The following is a 13,943-nucleotide window of genomic DNA, read 5'->3' as shown; positions in this document are numbered from 1 at the left end:
CTAATTAAACGTGTCATTTTTTTTCTGTTGTTCTTCCATGCTCGTGTGTACAGGAATTCTAGATTCAATGCAGTACTAAAATCTGGAAGTAAATTTGGAAGTAAATTCCTATTTTGGTTGCTGGGTTGGTTTTTATTTTTGTATGGCAGAAGCCAGAAAGGGAAAGGGGAAAGGGGAAAGGGGAAAGAGGAAAGAGAAAGTAAGTTCTGACATAAGGTGACTTTTAAAAATACTCATCAGCTTCTTGCTAGCATATTTATTTTCATTCTGAAATTTAGGAGGTCTTTTTAAAATTTCCTTATAGAAATTCACTTATTCACTTTAAGTAGTTCCATAGTTCAGGTATATATACATGAATCCAAATAACCACAGAAAGACTCATGGTAGTCTCTAGAAATCAGTTCACCTTCACCAATAAACACCTTGCTTTTCATACATCAAATAGCCTTTTTTAAAAAAGTGGGCCAAAGATCTGGCTTTTGATATTCAGACCCTCATAGACTATAAAATTTTAGGTCAACAAAGATTTGGCTTGTAGGACTAGTATGTCCTGCAAATTTTCCTAGTGAAAGGTAATTACAAGCCTTCTGGAATCCAACAGAAAATTTTCACTTCTTTAGGGGTTATGTAAAAAGAATTCCATTTATATAGTTTGAGGCTACATAAAGATTAAGAAGGAAGGAAGTATCAGGGCTTGATTTAGGTAAGAATTTGAATTGTCCCAAGGATAAACCATGGATATACACAGATTAGTTCTAAGCTAGATAGGAAAAAGTACGGAAAATGGTTAAGACTAACGAAAAAGGAACCTAAGGGCATACACTTAAAGAAGTGAAGTCTTGTTAATATTAAAGAAGTTTTCTCAAACGTAAGTGCATCAGGATGCTTTTGTAGTTCTAAATGTAATAATTGGCTTTTCATGCTCATGTGTGAGATGTACCTTCCTCAAACTTTGTTACCATGTTGGAACATTACCTGTCTGATGTGGGGAAAAACAAAGCACACCAGAACATAACTGTTCAACATACAATATCATCCTCCAACAGAAAAATATCTGATGAAGTCAAAAAATTATCTTTTATTTGTTTTTTTGAGACAGGGTCTCACACTCTAGCCCAAGCTGGAGTCCAGTGGCATCATCTTGGCTCACTGCAGCCTCAACTTCTGAAGCTCAAGTGATCTCACCTCAGCCTCCAGAGTCATTGGGACCAGAGGTGCACACCACCATGCCTGGCTAATTTTAAAATTTTTTGTAGAGATGAGTTCTCACTATGTTGTCTAGGCTGGTCTCACACTCCTGGCCTCAAATGATCCTCCAGCCTCAACCTCCTAGTGTTGGGATTACAAGTGTGAGCCACCATGCCCAGCCACTATGTACCTTTACGAAAATTTTTAATTATTTCCAAAAATTCTCCAATATTGTAGATTAGCCTCTTGGAATGTATCAGCCCCTTTAGAAGACCTTTCATCACACAAAGAGGCCACTTCGTGAAACCCATGATAAATTCTAATAGCAGTATTATACCTCAGCAATCACAGAGGTAAAGAACTAAACTGTACCCTGGTGACCTAAAAGAGTTAATATACAACCCTAAGTGCATCTATCTGAAAAATAAAATCTGGGAGATAGGTGAAAAAAAACTGGCAGAAGAATCCAGTACCCCTTAGAAATCACAGGACAAGGAAAGCTCATTTTCTGACTTCCCTTTCCAAAATCTTTGGAATTGTTTTACACTTACAGCCATAAAACTTAATTTAGTCACTCTTTTTCTCCTTTGATCTTAAAATGAGATAGAGAAATTTGGCTTCTGAAACCAAACTGTTAACTTTACATGGACAAGTTGTGATTTCCTGATAGGATAAAGACTAAATAAATGATTTCTAGACTAAATAAATATATTTCTTCAAAAAGGAGTAGGCTTATTTAACCATACTTGATCATAAAGTAAGAGTAAATAAAACTATTATAAGGTCAAACAGTATTAACAGATTTGGAAAACCTGCAAAATGTAAGAGTTTCTATAATTTCTTTCTTTTTTTTTTTGAGATGGAGTCTCTCTCTGTTGCCCAGGCCAGAGTACAGCGGCGTGATCTTGGCTCACTGCAACCTCCACCTCCTGGGTTCAAGTGATTCTCCCGCCTCAGCCTCCTGAGTAGCTGGGACTACAGGTGTGCGCCACCATGCCCGGCTAATTTTTTGTATTTTTCGTAGAGACGGGGGTTTCACCCTATTGGCCAGGCTGGTCTCAAACTCCTGACCTCGTGATCCGTCCGCCTCGGCCTCCCAAAGTTCTGGGATTATAGGCATGAGCCACCGTGCCCGGCCTGAGTTTCTATAATTGAAGCATCTTTAAGGTAAAGAAAAATTGAAAATGAGATTACAGGCAATTTAACACACAATTTAATGACCAGTTCAATGAGCTGGTTTATTTGCTTTCTTGTAAAATTATTTTTTCTAATATAAAAACACTTGGTAAAGAAAAGTTCTTAATGGGCTGGAAGACAAAAAGTCTGCATTTAAAAAAGGTTAACAAAATCAATAATATATGGGTAAGCATAGGCACAGAAGAACAAAAAATTTAAAAATGTTAAAATCAATAATAAAGCCACTAATAACCACAAAAGGAAAACTATGGTTCTTTTTACTTTGTCAAAGTTCTGCATCTGTTCCCGGTTGGTCAGCCAGGATTCCATGTCCTGGGCAGTCTGAATGACAAATGCTTCGTAATCCGCAAACATCTGCGTAAAACGGTTAGCAAAGACCTCTCGGAGCTGTACATTGAGCTGGTAGTCCCTTAGTTCTGCCTCTTCACAATGCAGTTTTAAATCCTTGTCTTTTTCACCCAGAGAAGCAGAGAGGTCCATTTTCTCCACAGCCACACCAGTACGCTTGGCCAGAGCCTGTAAGCGGGCTATGGTTTCATTGCCCTTCAGTAACTCATACATGCTGATGTTATTAGTACAGACATTGCCGTTCTTTTTGTCATTGACCAATTCTTTCATAACCATATTCTTCAGTTTGCTGGTACTCTCACTGCAATGTAGGCTGCCCTCAGGAGGGATCCCAAATTGAACAAGAACCTCAGAGAGTTCTTGGATAAAATCCACTTTATTGGGGAACTGTGGAAATTCTTCAGGCAATTCAATAAAATGGTTGTCAATGTCCACAAAACACAAATTAGCCTGAAAGAGAAACATGAAAGACAAAGGTTTAACATAAAGGGATTGTATGTTCTAACATATTCTTGCCAGCCACAGTGGCTCACACGTAATCCCAGCACTTTGGGAGGCCAAAGCAAGAGGATCGCTTGAGCCCAGGGGTTCGAGACAAGACTGGGAAACATACCAAGACCCTGTGTCTACAAAAAGAAAAAAAAATTATTGCCAACTACTACAAACAAAAGCATAGATTATGGTGCCTTTTATGTTAATCTTTGCAAGGTTCAGAATTTCTTATTCTTTAAAAATAACCTCTTTTTCCATCATTTTCCCCTATGTCAGTTTTTTATACCATACTTAATATATATGAATAATTTTCTCTGGGTCTCAGCATTATAATCTGAATATGATTTTCTACCAATTGGCATCCATTAGGCATTCCTATGTGGATAAGGGTGCCCACACTCCTAAGACCTTACAAATACATGATATTAGGTAAAACGCTCACTGAATGCACTTGAACTTTCTTTGCCACTCCACTGCTCTAACATCTGTAATTTAGAATTGACAATAATCACCAAAAACCAGCTGTAGTATCTCCTAATAGGATGAAACTGGCAAAATCAATCCAATTAATAGATAATCCACAAATTTTAACTTTACTCCAAATTCACTAAACCTCCTAGAGCAAAACCATTTCAGAAGTCATTATACCTAATGCAGGAGGCAGAGAGAGGTGGTAGAGGGAAGTGCATATATAACTATGCACTTGATTAACCTTTGAATAATTAAGCATTCACGCAAGATACTTTTGAGTTGAGAAAAAGAGGTGACAGAAATCAGAAGAAATGTTTTTTTGAGTTTGTTTACACCCTACATTTGGAATTTATTTTGAATAAATATTTTAAATATTTTTCAAGTAGATATAGAAAATTCAAGAGGCCAAGCATATGCATAAAGTTCTGATTATCCCTCAGGTATCTGTAGTAGACCCCAAACAGTATTTAACCTCTACTGTCCATACTTTCTTAATCAGGACAAGGTTGTTAGTTAAAAAGAAGGTTGTGCTTCTAGATTGGGGGGTGGGGTGCCAAAAGTGTAGCCCATCACATAAAAATAATATTGATTACATCAATGGTTGAACACAAGACATGGGGTGAAAGTCAATAAACAAAATAGGAAGCTTCACTATGTGTTTCTCCCTGGCTCCCCCACCCCAGGTCACCAAGGGCAAAATTCATACTGCTCTCTAATCCTAGATGGCAAAGTAAGGGGAAAGGGGAAAGCAACCAGTCGGGTCTCTGTTTTTCTCTTTTGATCCTTGCTCTTCTTGTTAGATACCAATTAGCAAGCAGCATAGTGAAATTCTAAATTAAGCTCAATAAAAACTCAAAATGAGGCCTAGCATGGTGCCTCACGCCTGTAATTCCAGCACTTTGGGAGGCTGAGGCGGGAGGACGACTTGAGGTCAGAAGTTCAAGACCAGTCTGGCCAACATGGTGAAACTGTCTCTACTAAAAATATAAAAATTAGCTGGGCATGGTGGCATGCACCTGTAATCGCAGCTACTCGGGAGGATGAGGCAGGAGAATCACTTGACCTCAGGAGGCAGAGGTTGCAGTGAGCTAAGATCATGCCACTGCACTCCAGCCTGGGTAAAACACAGCGAGACTCTGGCAAAAAAAAAAAAAAAAAATTGATTTTCCTCCATTCAAAGCCAGATGATCAACAATGATTCCTAAAGCCTGATGTAATCTTTGAATCCAGCCTTTTAATTTTGCAGATGAAGAAGCCAAGGCCCAAGAAATTAGGTGACTTCCTGGCACCTGTTCCAAATGTGCACCCTCAAACAGACTGGTGGCTTATGGCCTTTCCCTGCTATTTTTCCTCACCTCCAATGTCAGTAGTTCTCTAAATAAATTAAGAGCTGAAATGTCGCATCTTGCTGAAGACAGTAGCACTGCCTATACCATTCTTTTTTTTTTTTTTTTTTGAGATGTAGTCTTGCTCTGTCGCCCAGGCTGGAGCGTAGTGGCGCAATCTCAGCTCTCTGCAACCTCTGCCTTCTGGGTTCAAGCAATTGTCTGCCTCAGCCTCCCAAGTAGCTGGGATTACAGGTGTCCACCACCACGCCTGGCTAATTTTTTATATTTTTAGTGGAGATGGGGTTTCACCATCTTGGCCAGGCTGGTCTTGAACTCCTGACCTCATAATCCACCTGCCTCAGCCTCCCACAGTGCTGGGATTATAGGCATGAGCCACTGCGCCTGGCCGGCCTACACCACTCTTTACACTGAAAGGCTTAAATGGAAGGTCATATAATTCAAATGGATGATTCAATATCTTTTTTTTTTTTTTTTTTTTTTTTGAGACAGAGTCTTGCTCTGTTGCCCAGGCTGGAGTGCAGTGGCGTGATCTTGGCTCACTGCAACCTCCACCTCCTGGGTTCACGCCATTCTCCTGCCTCAGCCTCCCGAGTAGCTGGGACTACAGGCACCTGATACCATGCCCGGCTAATTCTTTTTTGTATTTTTAGCAGAGACAGGGTTTCACCGTGTTAGCCAGGATGGTCTCAAACTCCTGACCTTGTGATCCGCCCACCTTGGCGTCCCAAAGTGCTGGGATTACAGGTGTGAGCCACTGCACCCAGCCGATTCAGAATCTTTAAAATAGAAGAAAAAATTTACCAATTTGCTAATCTAAATGTTAACCACCAACCTCCCACCACTTAGATTTTGTACTATCCCCTTCACTAATGCCTTCCTACTACCTTTTTCTATCCTTCTCCTCCTATGAAAAGGGAAAATGATACATTTTCTGAAATTTTAAAGCTTATTATGGTCATGAAATCACTGCTGAGCTGAGTGTACTACAAGGTAGGAGTTCCAACACCACAGCTACTGGTCTGTCTTCATGATCCCACAAAAGTCTCCTATGTCTGCTTAAGAAGGGCCCAAGCTGCGGCTTTGATTATCTCAAAGTAGAACAGGAAATACAAACGGTGTTATGAAAATGTATTGAAGAAAACCAAAAAGCCCTTTCTCCAAAACAAACAAGAACTCTGTAATAGGGCATTCTGATAAGTTGCTTCTCACTTTTAACACCATTAAATTAAAAAAAAATTCAGAAGAGCTCAATAAGTATTACATGATAAAAATTTACTCAACACCTCAATCTGACATTGCTTTAGGACTAAATATTTCTACTGATCAACATTGCTCACAAGCCTTCATGATATGTAACTACTTCCTGTTAAAAACAACAAAGGTGGGCTGGGCATGGTGGCTCATGCCTGTAATCCCAGCACTTTGGGAGGCCAAGGTGAGCAAATCATAAGGTCAGGAGTTTGAGATCAGCCTGACCAACAAGGTGAAAGCCCGTCTCTACTAAACACAAAAAATAAGCTGGGCGTAGTGGCAGGCGCCTGTAATCTCAGCTACTTGAGAGGCTGAGGCAGAAGAATCCCTTGAACCCAGGAGGCAGAGGTTGCAGTGAGCCAAGATCATGCCACTGCACTCCCAGCCCAGGTGACAGAGTGAGACTCTGTCTCAAAAACAAAACAACAACAACAACAAAAGTGGCCGGGCACAGAGGCTCATGCCTGTAATCCCAGCACTTTGGGAGCCTGAGATGGGTGGATCATTTGAGGTCAGAAGTTCAAGACCAGCCTGGCCAACATGGTGAAACCCCATCTCTACTGCAAATACAAAAATTAGCCAAGTGTGGTGGCGTGCACCTGTAATCCCAGCTATTCGGGAAGTTGAGGCAAAAGAATCACTTGAGCCTGGCAGGTGGAGGTTGCAGTGAGCTGAGATGGTGCCACTGCACTCCAGCCTGGGCAACAGAGTGAGACTCCGTCTCAAAAAAAAAAAAAAAAAAAAATTCCCTCAAAAGAAAGAAAACGAAGGCTTAAAGCTTAATCATCTCTTCTGTCATGAAACCTTCCTATACCCTTACCCTAAAGGCATTCTGATCTCCTCTGTATCTTCTCTGTTCATTCATTCCTCTTACTGACTTACTTTCTAACTTGTGTTATTGGTATTTGTAAGTGACTTTTTTGAAAAGCAGAAATCACCTCTTATTTGACTTGATGTCTCCCACTGTATTCTACACAAATAGTGTATGAGACAACTGTTTGGAAAATGAAAGAATAAGCTCTGAGGAGATGGTCATTTGGGGGAACCCTAAAACTGTAGGCGGGAGCAGGAAGTATCCACAAATGAGAGACTAATGCAGCTCTCTTCATGTTTAGTAAGTGATCTCACTTCTCAGTGTCTGAAGTTAAGCCAGCTTGAGGGTAAGCCAGAGAGAGGAGAGCATTTAAAATATTCCCTCTGGGCCAGATGCTGTGGATGATGCTGGTAATCTTTGGGAAGCCAAAGCCAGAGGATCGCTTGAGCCCAAGAGTTCAAGACCAGCCTGGGCAATGTAGAGAGACTCCATCTCTACAAATAATAATTTAAAAAAATTAGCTGGGTGTGGTGGCGTGTGCCTCTCGTCCCAGCTGCTCATGAGGCTGAGGTGGGAGGATCTCTTGAGCTCAGGAGGTCAAGGCTGCAGTGAGCTGTGCCACCACATTCCTGCCTGGGTGACAGAGTGAGACCCTGTCTAAAAAATAAAATAAATTATTCCCTCAGAATCTCAGGGCAAGATATGACAAGAACAAAGTTGCAAAAGCAGCTCTGTTTCAGTTTTTCTCTTAACTTTTTCTCTACTAGTTACTGTGAAGATGAGTAAGAACAGTAGAAAGTGAGGTACATTCCATGCAATTAATCTTCAGTGCCTTCCTTCCACTCTCATTCTCTCTACCTTACTCCCTAAAAAACAGTACTACAAATGGCTACTTGTGGCTATCACTCTTAAATCATGAGGATAGCTAATTGGTGACTAATTTATAAAGCTATGTAGTTATATTAGTTAGCTAGCAACTAAAGTCATACCTTCTTAAAATAATCATTTTGCAAATTTGTCATTTTTGTAACTATGTTTAGAAGCCTTGTCACTATTTTTAGCCATTATTTTATTTTAGAGTTTTCAGGGAAAGGTGGAAGGAATTATTACTAGTGAGTGCATTTAAGTCATTTTTTTAAATGACTATGTTTATATTTACTTCCTCTCCAAAATTATGTGAAGCAGATTTCATCTCATTGTAAAATGATACCAGAACAAAGAGACAGGCTGTTAGCCTTTTCTTATAAAACAATGATGTCCTAATTTATAGGTTCTACACAGAAGCACTGCTATTTTCACAGCTAATTCAGGTTATTTCATATTATTCTACTATATGAACAGATGAATATATGTATTTATTAAGCAGTGTTGATCTCATGAATGAAAAATTAGAAAATCACAGACATTACTGTAGGAGCTTTCAGAATCCTTAAATTTGTTTATCTGTAGTGGATACAAACAGGCATAGAGATGGAAAGGTTTCCCAACTACAGATATATCAAGGTGCCATTTAAAAATCTCTCAACAATTGTTATGAAAAATGGAAAGACAATATACATATAAATTATCTTATAAAATATTATATGGATTAACATACAAAATCAGTCACTCAACAAGAAACTAAAATATCAAGTCTTCAAAACAAAATGCATTTGGCTAGTCTATTTCTTTTTCCTTGAAAACTTAAAGGATTAACGTTTTGGAGCAAATAACATACTTGACTAATTTAATGAAAGCGAAAACAAGAACATTCAAGGAATAGAGAAAAGAGGTAAAACAGAGAAGAAAAACATGCACAAGCCCAAAAAGAACAATAGTCTGTATATGTATCTTATGTGATCTGAATCATGCTATTTTCCTTTGAGCAAAAACGTTAATTTTTGTGGGGAAATATTCATTAGAATAAAAGTAAGCAGTGGATGATTATGAGAATCATTACAGGATATAATGGCTGTGGCTTAGTGTGTTAAATTCACTTATTAAAATGAGAATCTCTATGGGAAATAAGAACAAACAAAGGCGAATCTCAGCATGAGATTCTATTAACAAAGATGTGAATTAAATAGCTAGCGATATAATGTAATTAATCATCTTATGTTTTGTGGAAGGCTGTGGCACACTCTCATCCGTATTTCATTTCAAAGACTTTACATGGTAATCCTCAGTACCATTAACAATAAGTAACAATTAGGCCTGGCACGGTGACTCAGGCCTGTAATCCCAGCATTTTGGGAGGCCGGGGTGGGTGGATCACCTGAAGATGTGAGTTCGAGACCAGCCTGACCAACATGAAGAAAACCCGTCTCTACTAAAAATACAAAATTAGCTGGGCATGGTGGTGCATGCCTGTAATCCCAGCTACTCGGGAGGATGAGGCAGGAGAATCACTTAAACCCGAGAGGCAGTAAGCCAAGATCCCACCATCGCACTCTAGCCTGGGCAACAAGAGCGAAACTCCATCTCCAAAGAAAAGAAAAAAAAAAAAAAGTAAAAACAACACCTAGGAGGTGTTATTTTATAGATCAGAAATACACTTTCGATAATTCTTGTTTATTTATTTATTTTTGAGACGGAGTCTTGCTCTGTCGCCCTGGAGTGCAGTGGCACGATCTTGGCTTACTGAAACCTATACCTCTAGGGTTCAAGCGATTCTCCTGCCTCAGCCTTCCAAGTAGCTGGGACTACAGGTGCGTGCCACCATGCCTGGCTAATTTTTGGTATTTTTGGTAGGGACAGGTTTCATCATGCTAGCCAGGATGGTCTGGATCTCTTGACCTTGTGATCCGCCCACCTTGGCCTCCCAAAGTGCTGGGATTACAAGCACTTGTAATCCTACCGCGCCTGGCCTATTTTTTTAAACATTTGAAAGTACAACACACAGAAAGTATAACTTTAAGGTGGCATAAAAGCTAGATGTTAGAATTTTTATCTCAACCACCAGGCCAAGGTGACATTTAGAACAAATAACTGGCCTTGTATCTGAAAACAGAGAATACTGAAGTATTTGATATTTCCATTATCCCTAGTTTGCTGCAACATGTTACTTTTCATTTGATAGAGGTCAAAAATCAAATTCACCTCAATTGATACAATGATTTAAGGATGTTAAAACCTGGGCTGTATTGTTTAAAAACAAAATTTATAACATCAGTAAAGAAAAAAAATATGTTACTAGAATAAAGCAATGAGATCATGCTACCACTGCTCCATCTTCACAAATGTATAGTTGTGAAAATCAGCCACTGTCTTGTTTTAAACCAGGTTTAATGACTATGTGGTAGTCATCATCAAGAGTCTGCATTCTATATAGCTCAGGCTCTCCCCTAGCCATACTTGGAGATTTAGGAGAGTCAAAGAGACAGATAAAATTTTGACAAAGACAATGCAATCTAACGAGAGTCGCCTTGACCTAAATCAGCAAACAGTAAATGCTTCATCATTCGTTGTAGTTTTACCTCTTGAGGAAGTTCTAGTTTAGAACGGTCAGTTCCTTCTTTTGACTGAAGGCCCATCAGATAAGGGACAGGAGCATCAAGAAAATGTAGCAGAGAAGCAGGTAGAATGGGCACATAAACATGTTGCCACTGAAATGGGAACAAAAGTGTGGTGATGCCTTCTGCCACCGTCATCAGGCGTTGATAATCTGCACAGAACAAGGAAAAAGGAAAGGGAAGAGTCCAAGTAAAAACACAATCACTTCATTAAGCTGGAAAATGGGGATCTTAGGAAAAAAATTTCTGCATTAAAAGTAAATATTTCTTTATGATCATACAGCAAATAGTTCTATTCCACTGTAATTAAAGAATTAAATGGTTTCATTTGAATAGTTTTAAGGGGGTGTGGGTAGGTGGGAAACATCACACTCTTTGCTTCTTAAAATCATGGGTAGACGAACTTATATTCTCTTAAAGTGTGGAGGAATCAAGAACTAATAAAACTGCTCTTGGCATTTATCCCACTAAAAATGTACAAGATACAGTGTAACATTATTATTTTTGAGATGGAGTCTCGCTTTGTTGCCCAAGCTGGAGTGCAATGTTGCGATCTTGGCTCACTGCAACCTCCGCATCTCGGATTCAAGCGATTCTCCTGCCTCAGCCTCCCAAGTAGCTGGGATTATAGGCGCCCACCACCACACCAGGCTAATTTTTGTATTTTTAGTAGAGATGGGGATTCTCCATGTTGGCCAGGGTGATCTTGAACTCTTGACCTCAAGCAACCCGACTACCTCGGCCTCCCAAAGTGCTGGGATTACAGGCGTGAACCACCATGAATGCTCACACAATTCCCAATTCAGAGGCATTTTTCTTTTTTCTTTTTCTTTTGTTTTGAGACAGTCTGGCCCCATCGCCGAGGCTGGAGTGCAATGGCACGATCTCGGCTCACTGCAACCTCCATCAGAGGCTTTTTTCTTACACAGTATATATGATTGTGGCTATAGCTTTTGGTTAGCTGATTATATTTATTTTAGCCTTTATTTTGGGGGTACAAGAAGTCAAACAGATACATGCATTCATAGTCACACTTCCTATGTCTAACCCCTAACCACAAAACTATCATATCTGGGTATTCTCGAGTTAACAGAAAATTAAGGATTAGTGTTTTTGTTATGTTTTATTTACATGAACTCACTAGTTTATCAAAATTAAAATCTCCCCACAATAGTAAAGTAGCCTTTTAAACCACTCTGCAAAGGCTGCTTTATACTTACATATGTTCACAATTCCTATTTAAATGTTTGGAAGTAGATATGTTTTAGAATTCAGATTTTTTAATTTAGAAAAGCAGTATGGTGCATATACCACATATATGAACTATCTAGGGCAGTATCCTATAATCAGATACATTAATATTTCTGCAGCAAACCATGTATGTCCCAGTAGGACAGATAATCAAAGAATATGAATAGGGTCACTTTGGTTCAGGTCTGGTTTTGCTGATGAATGAGTTACAAAAAGAATGTTTGCTTTTCACAATTTTTTGGATTTGTAGAATTGAAGATAATGATTGTGGGCTTGTAATAATCCTTTCACAGAACCCATTGTGAACAAATACAGTGAAATCTTTGCGAGGAAGAATTTAGGGGAGTCTTTTTTAAAAGGTTAAGGAAGTGATCAGATGTTGCTTGAGTCACATCAACTCAAAGACCTGACCAAGCATAAACAGGATGTTTTCCATTTAAATTTTTTGGGTCATTTTATAATTTTAAATGACTACCTTTTTGGTAATGAATCATCAGTTATCCACAGCCCAAGTTTATTTGAAATTTTCCTTATTTGATTCATAAAGATTCAAATTTTAGGTGAAAACCTGTTTATAGAAATAACTTCTAAAACAAACACCAGGTGCCCTAAAAGGTAGGTGTCAGTCATACGAGCACAAAGAGCTAACCTAATTACCTGGGGTGGACACACACATTTTATCAGCCAAGGCCCACTGAAGAAGCTAGGCTGAGACAGCTGGTACTCTCTGTGCAGGTGAGGCGGGTAGTAGAGGAGATCAGAAAATCAGTTCCTACCACTCTGCTAGGATAATCAGGCAGATGTTTGAACTGTAGGCAATATGGGTCTTTTATCCCAGGGGCAGGGATGGGGTGAGGATGAAAAGCTGACCTGAAACCCCTGAGGTCGGCTGGATGGCCCCTAGATGTAGAAACTGTGCCCTAATCAGAACTAATTGAAGTTCTGCACTATCACAGGACTCCATTATGGCACTTGGCCCCCGTACTGTCTCTCCTCTCTGTGGGTTTCCTAAGGACATAATGGCATCCATTTTCTCTGATTTTACCCATAAAGCATAGGGCCTACTTCACACCCAGTGCTGACTAAAATTTACTGATACTACTGTTATTTTTTTTCCTCTTAAGTTCAACAGAATCCTAACAAAATACAAAAAAAGGCTGGCCAGGCACAGTGGCTTATGCCTGTGATCCCAGTACTTTGGGAGACAGAGGTGGGTGGACTACCTGAGGTCAGGAGTTAGAGGCCAGTCTGGGCAACATGGTGAAACCCTGCTTCTACTAAAAATACAAAAATTAGCAGGGCGTGGTGGCAGGCACCTGTAATCCCAGTTACTTGGGAGGCTAAGGCAGGAGAATTGCTTGAACCCAGGAGGTGGAGGTTGCAGTGAGCCGGGATTGCGCCACTGCACTCCAGCCTGGGCAACAGTGAGACTCCGTCTCAGGAAAAAAAAGAAAAAAAAAGCCAAGCACAGTGGCTCAACACCTGTAATCCCAGCACTTTGGGAGGCCAAGGTGGGAGAATCACCTGAGGCCAGGAGTTCAAGACTAGCCTGCCCATCATGGCAAAACCCTGTCTCTAGTAAAAATATAAAAATTAGGCATAGCGGCACATGCCTGTAATCTGAGGCTGAGGCACAAGAATTACTTGAACCCAGGAGGCAGAGGTTGCAGTGAGCTGAGATCGTACCACTGCACTCCAGGCCTGGGTGACAGAGTGAGATTCTGTCTCAAAAAAACAAAAAACAAACAAACAAACAAAAAACCCAACAACAACAAAAACCCACTAGGAGTAGGAAGAGACAGTTATTTACAGTTATAGACCATGAAGACCAAATCCAGAGAAATCTCCTTAGATTCTACTCTGTGGCCATCATTTCAACCAAGGATTGGGGCCTTTTATATTCTTGTAACCTCAGTATTTACCACAGTATCTGACATATAATAGAGGCTAAAACAATATTTTTGAATGAATAAATGATGATGGGATAAGAATATATATAATTTTGCTAGATATCTATAACTTAAAAAGACATGCTTAGATTTTACTCCATCCATGTGTTGTGGGTGTTCTATGTCTATTCTTCTTTCCAGT

The 13,943-nt window shown here is 39.6% G+C and overlaps 1 protein-coding gene and 1 non-coding gene across 4 annotated transcripts in view; one reads left to right on the top strand and one right to left on the bottom strand.

Annotated features, from left to right (window-relative positions):
• DENND5B (DENN domain containing 5B) overlaps positions 1-13,943 on the bottom strand; it is a 217,200-nt gene that overhangs the window by 69,011 nt on the left and 134,246 nt on the right. For all 3 annotated transcript variants that reach the window (XM_032159990.2, XM_032159991.2, XM_058443407.1), the window contains 2 exons: positions 10,566-10,753; positions 2,647-3,183 (listed from right to left, as the gene is read on the bottom strand). In XM_032159990.2, the coding sequence (XP_032015881.1) occupies positions 2,647-3,183; positions 10,566-10,753 (725 nt within the window). The remainder of the gene's footprint in view (positions 1-2,646; positions 3,184-10,565; positions 10,754-13,943) is intronic.
• LOC116474051 (small nucleolar RNA U13) lies at positions 883-985 on the top strand. The gene has a single exon (XR_004249588.1). It is a non-coding gene; the product is annotated as a small nucleolar RNA U13 (small nucleolar RNA).

Source organism: Hylobates moloch, unplaced genomic scaffold (genome assembly GCF_009828535.3).
Source record: "Hylobates moloch isolate HMO894 unplaced genomic scaffold, HMol_V3 SCAFFOLD_8, whole genome shotgun sequence".
Taxonomy (NCBI): domain Eukaryota; kingdom Metazoa; phylum Chordata; class Mammalia; order Primates; family Hylobatidae; genus Hylobates; species Hylobates moloch.
This window is presented reverse-complemented; position numbering and strand designations above follow the sequence as displayed.